The sequence below is a fragment of the Micromys minutus genome, assembly GCF_963924665.1.
Source record: "Micromys minutus genome assembly, chromosome: 1".
In the NCBI taxonomy this organism is placed as follows: domain Eukaryota; kingdom Metazoa; phylum Chordata; class Mammalia; order Rodentia; family Muridae; genus Micromys; species Micromys minutus.
This window is the reverse complement of record NC_137969.1, coordinates 156,299,287-156,313,492: the sequence shown is the minus strand read 5'-3', so window position 1 is coordinate 156,313,492 and position 14,206 is coordinate 156,299,287. Positions and strand designations below refer to the sequence as shown.

General features: G+C 53.2%; 1 protein-coding gene across 1 annotated transcript; it reads right to left on the bottom strand.

Annotated features, from left to right (window-relative positions):
* Nucleotides 1-6,711: 6,711 nt before the first annotated feature.
* SLC30A3 (solute carrier family 30 member 3) lies at nt 6,712-14,206 on the bottom strand (the record flags this gene model as incomplete). The annotated part of the gene is made up of 8 exons (XM_080931073.1): nt 6,712-6,860; nt 8,999-9,133; nt 9,343-9,448; nt 9,651-9,849; nt 10,328-10,481; nt 10,554-10,700; nt 11,070-11,251; nt 14,112-14,206. The coding sequence occupies 8 exons, from the start codon at nt 14,204-14,206 to the stop codon at nt 6,712-6,714; spliced, it is 1,167 nt and encodes a 388-aa protein (XP_080787199.1).

The window sequence follows — 14,206 nt, the reverse complement described above, 5'->3', positions numbered from 1 at the left end:
GTGCAAAATAGTCCTTTCCAGTACTGCTGCACTTTAGACTGTATGGTGTAAAACTGGAGCCCATGAAACTGCCACAGATTTCTGCAGAACTTGGAGCCGTCCCTTGTGCGGAAGCAGTACTTGCTGCCAAGTGGCATGCACATTTTCCTCAGTTGCTAAGTGGTGGGAGGTGTTCCTGCCCTGCTTGCTTTGGCTCTCTAATCATAACACAGCTCTAAATTGAATACACTCCCCACAAGCAGAAGTTAGGTCTTAGAATACTGGGAGATGAAAATGAAAGCAGCTATTAGCAAAGAAAACATTTTAATTAAATCGCCGTGTCTGGCTGAGCCTTTTCTCCATCCACTGAGAAGCCACCTTGAGTGTGCTGTGTGATTCTCATTAGCTGCCTAAATCAGTTTCCTGACCTCAATACTGAAGACATTTGACCTATTTTTGGAACCAGTTAACAGTCCTGTGTCAGGTGCTGACCTAAGCACTTTGCAGATCTAATCTTTTCTTTAGGTATTTTAGATGAATCCTTCAAGTCTATCCAACCCATTGAAAGACACCTCTTGTCATTTACCTCCAGCTCCTCACAATGTCAGGATAGAAAATTGCCCTCTGGAGCCCTGCATCCTACCCTTAGCTGACCAGGCATGTCAATGCATGAGAGCTGTCAAGAGCAGAGTGTGACGTTTCCCTTGCAAAGCTGGCATGAGTCCCGTAGCACCATCCCACAGATGGTAGGGACATTGGCTGGTGAGAGACAAATCAGGATGAAGACAAATGGGCTGAGCGTGTGGGGAAGGCTGGAGGCAGCACCCAGTAGAGATGGAGAAGCATCATCCCACCAGCTGGGAGATCATCCTGGAGCTTACTGAGATGGTCAGTAAAGAGGGTCAGGGTTAAGAAATGTCAGGGGTGCTGAGTGGTGGTGGTACATCCTTTAATCCCAGCACTCTGAAGGCAGAGGCAGGCAGATCTCCCGAGTTTAAGGACAGCCAGACCCACACAGAGAAATCTTGTCCTGAAAAAGAGAGAGAGAGAGGATGATGATGATGATGATGATGATGATTGTGGTCTGTTAAGCTAAAGAGGCAGAGGCAGGAGGATCATGAGTTCAAGGTTCCCTTGGTTCTACCTAAAGTAGCTATACCTCTAATCCCAGCACTCTGAAGGCAGAGGCAGGCAGATCTCCCGAGTTTAAGGACAGCCAGACCCACACAGAGAAATCTTGTCCTGAAAAAGAGAGAGAGAGAGGATGATGATGATGATGATGATGATGATGATGATTGTGGTCTGTTAAGCTAAAGAGGCAGAGGCAGGAGGATCATGAGTTCAAGGTTCCCTTGGTTCTACCTAAAGTAGCTATACCTCTAATCCCAGCACTTGGGAGACAGGCAGGTGGATCTCTCCTTGTTTGAGACAAGGAGTTTTAGGTCATCCAGGGCTACATACTGAGACCCTGTCTCACTAAGAACCACACAGAGACTGGGAAGATGGCCTAGGATCAAAGGTACTAGTAGCCTTGCAGATGGTTGAATAGTACCCACATGGGAGATGGGAGGGTATATGTGGGGGTGTCTGACCTCTTGTGGCCTCCACAATCACTGCAGGCATAGGGTGCATAGTCATACATGAAGGCAAAATACCCATACACATAATACACACACATGCATGTGCCTGCACACATACACACATGCAGGTGCACCTCTTTTCTGCAACAGGGCTTCACTATAGTTCTAATTGGTCTAGAATTCAGAGCTAGTTCCTGCCTCTGCCTCCTAGTGCTGTGATTAAAGGTATGTGCTACCATACCTGGCATAATAAATGAAAAATTAATTTTTAAAGATATGGACAGGCTGAGAGTGGGGTACTGGAGGGATGGCTAAGTGGTTAGGGCTACTGATCTTACAGATACCCTAATTCTGGCTCCCAGCATCTATGTTGGGTGTCTCACAAATGCTTTTAATGCCAGGTCCAGGTGGATCCAATATCTTTGGCCCCTGTAGGCTTCTGCATTTACATGCACAGATAAGTACATGTATCTAAAATAAAATATTTGAAGCTGGAGAAATTGTTAGGTGGTTAAGAGCACATATTAATCTTCCTGAGGGCCAGAGTTTGATATAAGGAGGCTCACAATTCCCTGTAACTCAAGTTCCAGGGGATTGTCCAGGGTTACCCATACATATGGGATATAGATTCACACATATACTCACATAATTAAAAATAATAAAATCTTGGGCTCAGCAGTTAAAGGCTAGGCTCACAACCAAAAATATGAGTTTAGTTCCCAGTACCCATGACTGTCTCCAGACAGTAAAAATAATGTACTTTTTTTAAAGAAATGAATGGATGGCGCTGGAAAGGTATAGTTTGGACAGAAAGGTGTTTACCAAGCCGACCTGAGGACCCAAGGTCAATCCCCAGAGCCAATGTATTTGTTATTGGTTTTGTTTTTGGAGACAAGCTCTCAGTATGCAGCTCTGGGTGTTCTGGAACTTCCTATGCAGACCAGGATAGCCTGAACTCACAGAGATCCACCTGCCTTTGCCTTCTGAGTGCTGGTATCAAAGGTGTACAACACTGTATGCCTGGCTAAAACTAATGCGGAGTCCCTCTGGCCTCCTCAGCTGTTGTCATGACACTGGCCACAGGGGGGCGCTGTTCCATGACAGTCTGGTTCCTTGATGCCAGTGTGCCATAGTAACCCCTTCAGACTAGCGTGTAGTGACGTTTCTGAAATGGAGGTGGATAAGGCTTCTTTCTCTTTTTTCCTTCTTCCTTTCCTTCTTTTCTTTTCTTTTATGTATGCAGATGTTCTTCTGTCTGTATGTACATCTATCTGCCCACCAGAAAGTCATCTGAACCCATGAAGCTACAAATATAGATGGTTGTGAGCCACCATGTGTGTGCTGAGAATTTAACTTGGGGCCACTTCATTGCTGAGCCATCTCTCCGGCCCACTGGATGAGGCTTTATGAACTAACCATCCTATGCTTTCCTCTGAGCCTGACAGACTGCCCTGCATTGCTGAGTCTTGGCCTGTGGCTCTCACACGTGATGGAGTCAGGCTCGGAGCTTCCCAATGAGAAGGGGTCTCTCTGGCCCGGTGTCTCTAGCCCAATCTGTTCAGCACAAGCCTCTTAAGACCCCCCCAACAGCCTCAGCTACCCTTGGTCTCCAGCCACTTCTGAAGAATCCCAGCTGCACTTCCACAAGACAAGCCCAGCTCCCTGCCTGTTCCCCTCATCCTTGCTAGGTTTTAGTCCTGGTCCCTCTGACAGGCAGCCCCTCCCCCTTCCCAGCTTGAGATGCCTGGCCTCTGATGGACTGATGGGGTCCTCCCCTTGCGAGTGTTCTTTCCAGATCCACCCACCCCCTCCTCAGCTCCCTCGCCTCACCTCTCCCTGACCACATATTTTATCAGTGGAAGGGTACCTGGAGGACAGAATTCCAGATAAGCAAATGTGTTGGGGATAATAGGAAGGCCAGTGGCTACGCTGCAGATAAGGGTTTCCTCGGCTCCCTTGGGAGGGAGTACCAATGAATGGAGGAGAAAGCTTCTTGGTCTAACCCTGCTCTTCTATAGCTGGCGATGGGAGGCAGACAGAGGAAATAGGCTCCGCCTCCCGGCAGCCAAAGCAAAATTTAAATCTCAACTCTGACAGCTGAACGGTTTCCCTACCTTTGGTCCTCTGCACAGTCCGATCTCTGTCTCTGCCACGTTATTCCTCGTGCTTCCTGGGCTTGACCTTCTTGTTCATCCCCTTCACATACCAGACATGCTTGTACCCAAGGTGTCCTCACTGTCCAAGGAACCCTGTCACCACTGGGTAAGCTGAAATCCAGGGAGGCAGTGACCAGAATTTGCAGGTGATGGCAGAGCTGGCCCCAGAGCTGGGACAGGGACAGTGCTTCAAGGGTCTGGGGTAGGATGGGAGCCTGGGAGAGCTAGCCTGTGTTCCTGCCCCATCACCCAAGTCACAGGCAGGTGACCTCAGTGAATCCTTTCAGACCTTGCAGAGGGTATGGGCAGGTAGCCAGCCTGGAAGCACGGTCTCTTTGTGTCCTGAATTCTCAGCTCCCTCCCGACCTGGGCATCTGGGGGTGGGGGCAGCAGATGAAAGCTGTTCACTGGGTGATCATCCCCAAGTCTTCCCTGCTCACCACCCCTCTCCATTCTCCACTCATCCCCACCCCCACGCAGTCACTTGGGGCCTGTAATCAATGAGACGGAAAATGAGAAAGTGTCAGGAGCTAGCAAAGCATGGCGAGCAGCTGGGGCAGCCCCTGCAGCCTGCCTGAGTGGACCCCAGCCCTTCACCCCAGCTCCAAACCAGCCATTGCTGCCATCCTCTAAGTGCCCAGCCTGGCCGGGCTCCCAGCTGGATGTCAGCAAGGGAGCCTGCTGTCAACATGTCCAAAAGCCTCGTCTTGAAAATGGCATGAAATCCGTGTGTTGCTGCGGGGGAGTGTGTCCAGGATGCACGGTGGTAATCAAAGCTGCCGACACCACGGGTCCTATAACAGGAGCCCACTTATTTAGATATTAGTATGCACATGGGAAGGTGGGGGCTGGGCAGCAGTTACTTCTGGGAGAAAGTATAGAAAACCCTGACTTCCCCTCTATTGAACCCCAACAGGATATATTGCTTTTATGATTAAAAAAAATAATTTTAGAATAAAGTATTCCCACTATGTGGAAAAGGGCTCACAGAAACATGAATGGCCAATGACTATGACCAGGACCTGGCTTTTGGGCTGGAACTCCATCAACCCAGGGAGGAAGGACCAGATACCTCCTGCTGCTCCAAAGCACTGCCCTAAAACCAAAGCCTAGTGAGTTTGCCGTTTTAAGGACTAGCAGGATATAGTAGCTCAAGACTATAATCCTAGCTCATGGGAAGCAGAGGCAGGATTGAGAGTTCAAGGTTAGCTGCACAAGTTTGGGGGGAGGGGAGAGAGAAAGAGGGAGAGAGACAGAAAGCAGGCACTGGGGATGTAGCTCAATTGCTAAAGAGTTCTTGTCTCATACACATGAAACCCTGGTTTTGATCCCTACTTTGTACCTCATTTAAAAAAAAAAAAAAAAAAAAAAAAAGCAATAGCCACCTGGTGGTGGTGACACATGCCTTTAATCCCAGCACTTGGGAGGCAAACACAGGTGGATCCTGAGTTCAAGGCCAGCCTAGTCTACAGAGTGAGTTCTAGGGCTACACAGAGAAACCCTGTCTCAAAAAAAAAAAAAAAACAAAAACAAAAAAAAAATACACACACAAACAAAACACTACTTTACTTCAAGGCTTACAGAAAACCTAGTGGAGGTGGGAGACAAGGTTCAAAAAATTTAAGATTATCCTGGGCAACACAGCAAATTCAAGGCCAGCATGGTCGACAGGAGACTCTGCATTAAAAAAAAAAAAAGAGGTGCCACAGGCCTTTAATCTCAGCATTTGGGAGGTAGAGGCAGCCAGATCTCCAAGTTTGAGGCTAACCTGGTCTACAGAGTGTCTGGGATTGCCAGGGCTACAGAGAAACCCTGCCTTGAAAAACCCAGTGTGTGTGTGTGTGTGTATGTGTGTGTGTGTCTCAGACTGTAGAAATACAATCAGATCCAAGTTTATTGGTGGAGCTACAGTGTGAGACAGAGACAGAAAGAAAGATGTGTGACAGAGAGAAGAGTTGTAAGAATCTGATGAAGTATATGGTTTTAAGATAGAAAAATAAATGCTTAATTGTTTTTAAAAAGCCTAGTATTCATGACCAGCTCACACCTGGACAAAGGTCTTGCTGCCTTTCCAGGCCCTGCTGACACAGCACAAGCCCACTTCAGCCCTGTAGTCTATCCCCTTTCCCCAGAGGGTGTAGGTACCCACTAACAGGAATGGATTCACCTCCTCCACCCCTGCTTTGCTCACATGGGACTTCTGAGTCAAGTGCCAGGCCTAGAAAAACTGGGGACGACTGGTGGCTTTCAGCCCCATCTGAATCTATTTGTGGATAGGGGCAGGAGGGCTGAGGGGTCACTGTGGATCCCACCTCTGAGGAGTCAGACAACAGAAATACAATTAGATCCAAGTTTATTGGTGGAGCTGCAATGGAGTCCTCCCTCTCCCTTGGGGAAAGCTGAGAACACAGCACCAACACAGGGATGGACAGACAGATCCCATATGGACACACAGGTGGAGCAGACTCAGAGACCAGCACAGCCACACAGGCACAGGAACACACAGGCCACAGCACCAAAGAACACACATACACAACAGACAAAACCACAGGACCAGGGCACACAAACAAAGTGCAGGCTTTGGGGCCCCTGCATAGACAGAGCAAGGATCACGTGGGGAGGGGGCCCCTGATGACCTCCCCAGGCATAGGCACACAAACAGCACACAGACAGGCAGATGTCCCCAGCTACAGCCAGCCTGCCACAGGGACACAGGAATTGTACAGAAGGACAAGCATAACTCTCCACGTGAAGCCCGGATGGCAGGGCTTCCACATGCCCCACACCCCTGAATTGCTTACAGCTATTCAATCCGATCCTCCCCTCCCCCCATTGCCCTCAAACACACTTTGGTCTTGACCACTGGGGCAGGGGCAAGAGCAGTTGGCAGGTGGAAGATGGAGAGAGAAAGGTCCCTTCTGTGATCTGGGAGGCAGGTACTGAGAGTCCAGGCGCAAGCCTGGGCCTGGCAGTGGGGTGAGGGGTGGGGCTGAGGCTCAGGCTTTGGGGGGCTCCTGGCAGCGCTGACACTGGTCCATCTCAGGCCAGTATCGCTCCACCTGCAGGGTGCAGCTGGAGAATCCGAACCGGGAATAGAGCCGGGATGAGGCTTCAGCCAGGACAGCTTCAGGGTCAGCCGTGGGGTCTGTGGGAGGGTGATAAGAGACGGCTCAGTCCCTGGGGAGTCAGGCACAGCCAAGGGCTGTGATAAGGACTGAAGGGGCCCCAGCACAGCAAAACCCCAAAGGCTGGAATAAGGCTCCTGATTTTCCTTCTGTGTTATATGAACAGCACAAAATTGTAAAGGCAATGTGAGACGCACTCCAACGGACCATGCCGACACCAAATTGTGCCCCATCACCCTTTCTTTTCTGCCTTTGAGCATCAATAGATGGCTAGATACTTCAGCAGCCTGCCACTGTCTGCCCAGGACAAGCCAGATGTTAAGTATTCTGCCCCACTGTCCCTCTCAAGGTAACATCCAACATCCCACAAGTTATGATATTTTTGGCATCCAAATTGCATGCCTCTGATTGCTCCTTGCATCTGGGAGAAACTCAAAAAACCTTTGTCAGCTCATGAGTCACTGTATATGTATTTTAATAGTTGAATCATAATGTAGATATCATTTATATTCAGCTTTTTTTCTCAAGCATTATGCCACAACATTTCCCCAGTTGCCATACAGGCTTCATAATCACCACTTTAAACAGCAATGTGACAGCCTACTGAATAGAGCTGCCACCAGTCACCAAACTGTGTCCTGGAGATAATGGTGATGTATGTTTTAAGGTACTGGTTCCCCATGCTTCTTCAGAAGCCTGGATGCCCAGAATGTGTGTATGCACGTGCCAGAGAGAGACAGAGACAGAGAGAGGCAACGTATTTCGTAAGTGTAATCCCAGAAACTCAGAAGGCTGAGGCTCAAGGATCTCAGGGGCAGCCTGAATACACAGTGAGACTCAGACTCAAGCAACAACCTCAGTAGTCTAGGTTGCCCAGCTGTGAAAGCACAAGGGCTGGTTCTGAGAGGGGCTGGTTCTCAGAGGGGCTGGTTCTCAGAGGGGGCTGGTTCTCAGAGGGTGCTGGTTCTCAGAGGGAGCTGGTTCTGAGAGGGAGCTGGTTCTGAGAGGGGCTGGTTCTCAGAGGGGCTGGTTCTGAGAGGGGGCTGGTTCTCAGAGGGAGCTGGCTCTCAGAGGGTGCTGGCTCTCAGAGGGAGCTGGTTCTGAGAGGGAGCTGGTTCTCAGAGGGAGCTGGTTCTCAGAGGGAGCTGGTTCTGAGAGGGAGCTGGTTCTGAGAGGGAGCTGGTTCTGAGAGGGGCTGGTTCTCAGAGGGGGCTGGTTCTCAGAGGGGCTGGTTCTCAGAGGGAGCTGGTTCTGAGAGGGGCTGGTTCTGAGAGGGGGCTGGTTCTCAGAGGGGGCTGGTTCTCAGAGGGAGCTGGTTCTCAGAGGGAGCTGGTTCTCAGAGGGAGCTGGTTCTCAGAGGGTGCTGGTTCTCAGAGGGTGCTGGTTCTGAGAGGGTGCTGGTTCTGAGAGGGTGCTGGTTCTGAGAGGGGCTGGTTCTGAGAGGGAGCTGGTTCTGAGAGGGAGCTGGTTCTGAGAGGGGGCTGGTTCTCAGAGGGAGCTGGTTCTCAGAGGGAGCTGGTTCTCAGAGGGTGCTGGTTCTCAGAGGGTGCTGGTTCTCAGAGGGTGCTGGTTCTGAGAGGGTGCTGGTTCTGAGAGGGGGTTCTGAGAGGGAGCTGGTTCTGAGAAGGAGCTGGTTCTGAGAGGGAGCTGGTTCTGAGAGGGAGCTGGTTCTGAGAGGGTGCTGGTTCTGAGAGGGAGCTGGTTCTGAGAGGGAGCTGGTTCTCAGAGGGGCTGGTTCTGAGAGGGAGCTGGTTCTGAGAGGGGGCTGGTTCTGAGAGGGAGCTGGTTCTCAGAGGGGGCTGGTTCTCAGAGGGAGCTGGTTCTCAGAGGGAGCTGGTTCTCAGAGGGTGCTGGTTCTGAGAGGGTGCTGGTTCTGAGAGGGGCTGGTTCTGAGAGGGGCTGGTTCTGAGAGTGGCTGGTTCTCAGAGGGGGCTGGTTCTCAGAGGGGGCTGGTTCTTAGAGGGGGCTGGTTCTGAGAGGGAGCTGGTTCTGAGAGGGGGCTGGTTCTGAGAGGGAGCTGGTTCTGAGAGGGAGCTGGTTCTGAGAGGGGGCTGGTTCTCAGAGGGGGCTGGTTCTGAGAGGGGGCTGGTTCTGAGAGGGGGCTGGTTCTCAGAGGGGCTGGTTCTCAGAGGGGCTGGCTGGGTTACTGCTCACTCACCAATAGCCAGGTGTGCAGAGGCAACATGGTAGGTAAGTGTCAGGGCCCACAGGTGGAGATCATGTGTTGCTCGAACTCCCGGCACTGACAACAAGGTGTCCCTTACCGGTTCAAACTCCACACTCCGAGGGGCACCTGCAAGCAACACCGCCACGGTCCTGCCACGCCTGCCTTGTTCAGGAACAGCTCCACCAGACGCCCCCCTCAGTCCCGTTCTTGCCCACCGCATTAACCTGGGGCTTCTTTCTGGCAAGAAAGCCCCAAGAACCAGCTTTCTCCCAGTCCTAGAGAAGGGGTGGGGGCTGAGGGAGACCCAGGGAGGGAAGCAGCAGTGCTGAATTCACCTTCCATGAGGACAAAGAGCACATCTCGGAGCGTAGGAGCTGTGGACCCCAGGGCACAGATAGAGAAGAGGAAGGTGCTGATAGGGTCAGCCACCTTGTACTGAGGCTGAAGAGACAAAGAAGCAGTGAGGGCTCAGAGAAGGCTCTGGGGCCATCTTTGCAAACAACCTAAAGACACCCTAGGACTCCATCAGAGGGCTAAGGAGGCATGCCCCAAAGCTGGGAGAGGCCCCCGAAAACTAGAAGATGAGGATGAGGGAGGCAGCAGGTGCCAGGAGGAGGGGAGAAGGCAGCTTCCATCACAGTACCTTGAAGTAGATGAGGATGGAGGCGGCCAGGACCCCCAGGCTCTGAAGGAGATCTCCCAGCACATGCACAAAGGCTGCCCGGACACTGGTGTTTCCCAGGGACAGAGGGTATCCATGCCCCTCCTCCAGCGGTGCATACTCTGTACCCCTAGACCCATGGCTGTGGGGGGCTCCAGTCTGGTGCAGCACAAAGGCCATTCTGAAGAAGGGGAGCCATTCAGGCAAATAGCCTCCTCTTGACTCCACTTACTCCCCATACCGCCCCCACCTCCACCTCTTTCCCATCTCAGAAAGAAAATAGCATTACCTGACAGAGCAAAATTAGGCTGTCAGAGACAAAAGATACTAGACATGGGGCCAGAGATGGGGATGTGTGACCTAGCCCTGTTATTTAAACTGCCACTTCGTCCCCAGGCAGTGTCTTTTACATTAATGGGAACTAGGAGGAAAACTAGCACTCATGGATGGAGACTTAAGATCATACTAGTAGAAGTACCTAGGCAGGGCTAGTATCCAGGAGGCCCTCAACAAATACATATCTCCCACCCATTTACGGGTATACCCAATGAAGATAACGGAACACACACACACACACACACACAAGCTCTACCGTCCTGGTAGAAGACCCTCTCACCCTGGGCCCCACCTGGTACCCACTGCACCACAATGGCACATACAGCATATTGGCACAGACAGCAATGCTGGCTGTCAGCAGCATGGCACCCGCCTCGATGTGGTAGTCACTATGAAGCAGGCGGAGGAAGGCCAGGTACAGGAGGATGCCAGTGACTATCCAGAGGGAGACCACAGAGGCCAAAGCTCCCAGAGTCTCTGTGGAGGAGACAAGCTATCAGGTCAGGGCCTGGCAGGGCCGGACGGGCACCAAACCATGCAAGGGCTTACCTGAGCGGTGCCAGCCAAAGGTCATGGTTCGGGTGGCTGGTCGCGTGGAGAGCCAGAGGGAAAAGAGGCTGCCCAGCATACTGCCTATGTCTGCCAGCAGGTGGGCGGCGTCAGTCATGATGGCCAAGCTGTGTGCTAAATACCCACCTGCAAGAGGGAGACACACAGCCTGACTCTCAGAAACTTGCAGGACTCGCATTGGTGTAAAAGGAGGGGACACCAACAAGAGACTGGGGTTCTCTCATGTAGTAAAATTACAGGTACTGCTTCTAGTTTTTCCATAACAATAGATTTGATCTTCATAACAGGAGGGTTGTTATTCAGGGCGAGCTTACAGGGGGCCTTGGCCCACAACCCACATGCTTGTTCACCTGGAACCCCCCTCTGTGGTCTGCACTTCCAGTCCCTCCCTGCCTTTCTCTTCCTTGCTTCTCCACCCAGGAAATCAGGGATTCTTGGTGGAGAGGGCCCTAGGAAGTACAGAATATGGAACTGGAGGGGTGTGCCCCAACTTACCAACCACCTCCCCAGCCATGAAGATGAAGCACACAGCACAGGCGGCACACAGCTGCCTCCGGGCCTGCACCCTCTCTGGAGAGAGGCCTGACTGAGGCATGGGGTCCTTGTGGCAGTGGTGGAAGGCCATCCCCTCAGGCTTGGGCTCCTCAGGCAGGGGCTCTGAGGGCTCTGTGAAAAGACTGAGGCAGGCGACATGTTCACCCAGGAGCCTGACCCCAGCACTGACCTGATCACTCAATGCCTGCCTCAGCAGATGGGCCCATCTCTGCCCCTTCACTAGACCCGTTGTGCCCGAAGCTTCACTGGCATGTGAGGCTCTAGTGAGCAGCCAGACCCAACCTCTCTCCTCTCACAGACGAGGTCATAGAATTCCGTATCTGCAAAGTATCCCACAGCAGTGGGGTCTAATGTTTGAACAAATGAACATGAAATGTGAGGCTCAGAGGGGGAAAGAATGGGTGAGGGAGCTGCGACTAGACACTGACCAAATGTCTACATGAGCGAGCAGCGGAAGCCCGGGAATGCAAAACAAGCGACGCTCTTCCTGAATGAGGAGGGTTCTTAGCCGAACGCCTGTGGACCAGACACAGTGGCGCACAGCAGAAGGCAGATGTTGCTCTTGGGGGAATTCTGGTATTCTCAAGGGTCTAGTGGGGAGATGGCGGGAACCATAGGAGAAGGGCCTGGAGAAACGTGGAGGATTGTGACAGGGACAGGTCAAAGTGCCAGAGAAGCACCAAAGCTGGTGGGAGAGCATAGGCAGCCAGCCTGGGTACTTCTCAACTGTCCCTTCAAGACAAGGATGCAAATGAGGTCCTTAGAAAGGAGCACTGGACTTAAGAGTTGCCCAGGTTACCTGGAGCCCAGGAAGCCCACACATCCCTTGACAAGAGGGATGGGCCTTAGGAATGCCACAGGCAGGGCTCAGACTGATGGATCTATTCTAGCCCAGTTCTCAGTCCCTGAACCTCTGCAAGCAAAGAGCAGGATAAAAGTTCTCCACGCAGAAAACAGGCCGGAAATACAGGAGAATCAAGGATCCCTAAGGGAAAGGATGCCTCTAGGTTAGATAGATCCCACAGCAAATGGGAAGGGGCCCTGGGAACCATCTGGCTGAAGAGAACACTGCTGAAGGGGTAAAGCCGAGGTTGGGAACATCCAGCAGATATTGGGAATACTCTAGAGTGGGGAGGTGGATTTATTTCCCGAATGAAAAGCCCCATCCCAGAAGAAGAATGCGTGTGCACGATTCTGGTGCTCCCAGAAGACACAGGGGTTGGCGGTGGCTGCGGAGCCACCACCATGAGTGATGCTTCGGACCGTGCAAACAAGGAGCCCAGTCTGCTGGGGCACAACTGTAGAGTGATTTCTTCCGGGAGAAGCTGGGGGCAGGGTCTGAACAAATCACTGTGGGGCACAGGGAGGAGGGACTGAATGTACTGAGGATGAGCAGGGAGGGTATCAAAGGAAGACACAGCCATAGAAGCTGCTCCTGACAGGTGGAATGGTGGTGTTGAAGTGGGGTGCTGGGTGGGGGGCTGAGGCAAAGGGCTCAAAGGCAGGAAAGAACAGACCCCCTGGTTGACAGAGCATGTCTTCATGTCCAAATGACCTTGATGGTGGAGTGGAAGAGGACATAGAAGAGTCTAGAATGGATGTAGCCCAATGCTCTGCCAAGCACTATCATAGGAGGGTCAGGTAAACAGGCAGAGACTCCGAAAATCCTGCAGGCTTTGGTGACTAATGGTCATATGAGGGCGGAAATGGCCCGGGAGATGAGGATGCAGTGTGAAGGGGAAGCGTGCTGGGCAGTTTAGGGGCCTTGGCAAGTCACCTTTCTCAGGCTTGTAAGGCCCAACACAGCCAGCCAGCAGTGTGGCCGCCTGTCAACAGGCATCCTTTTGTTCGGCATCAAGTGGGCACTAAAGGGCCTCTCTGCTGAGCTGTGGAGGTATCATTACGATTTGTCCAGGACTGGCGGCCATTTCTTTCCCTGGCCTTCTGAAATTCCGATAAACAATATAGGATGGGCAAAACAGTGAGGCCTGGGGTATCCCTTGGGCAAGTAAGAGAGGTTGATGCCAAGTCAAAGGGTACGGGAATAGATAACAGGGACACAGCTGGAGCCCCATAGCTGCCACCACTGCAGTCCCCTGCAGTCCTTCTGCCCCCCCATTCCTCCACCTACTCAGGTTTAAGGCCCCCTCCCAAGGAAAGAACGAAGACCTCATCAGAGACAAAAGGAGAGGACTGGGGAGGGAAATAGAAAGAATGGAAGAATAGAAGGGGGAAAAAAAAAAAAAGACCTGAGACCCTGTCAAATTCCAGACACAAACTGACTCTCTGCTCCCAGACAAAACGGCCAGAGGAGGCGGCCAGGGAGGGCCTGTCGCGGTGGCCACTCCGAGCTGGCAGGGCAGACGGAGCCGGCGGCGAGCGGCGGGCGCGGGAGGCCCGCGGGGTGCGGGGGAGGTTCTGCTGCCGCCCCCGGCCCGCTGTCCCGGCCGCTGAGCGCCTCATCTCACACCTCGCCGCCCCCGGCCCCGTCTGTGCCGAGCCGGGAATACCCCCCGCCGCCCAGCCCGCACCTGCTCCTTCCTCGTCGCCCCCTCGCTCCTCACGGCCGCCCGCTGAGCCCGGGCGGATCCCGGGGGCCGGGGCCCACAACTGGCCGCGGCTGGATGAGGCACCCTGAGCCCGGGGTGCGCAGGGAAAGGTCCGGGGCCTAAAGCTGGGGTTCCGAAGCCCGGAGGCGAGGCGCACGGAGCAATGCGGACGCCGCCGCACCTGGCCCGCTCCGTCCGACGGAGCGGCGGAGGCGGCGCAGGGGTCTGGCTTCGCCCGGCCGCGAAAACCTGGGGTATCCCCGCAGAGGCGGGGAGTGGGGCTGTCTGCAGCCGGCAGATCGGCGTCACAAAGTTGGGGGGTCGCAGGGCGCTGGAGAGGCGGGCCGGGCCCGCGCCAAGGGAGACAACGAAATGAACCGATGGCATCAGTCTGACGACCCCCGGGCTGAGGGCCAGCCCAGGTCTTCCCTACCTCTTCAATCGCAGGCCGCCGCCAGCGCCGCTGCGCTCTCGGGGACTCACTAGGCGGGTGGTCTCCGAGCCTCCGGTGGCCGGAGAAGGCTCCAT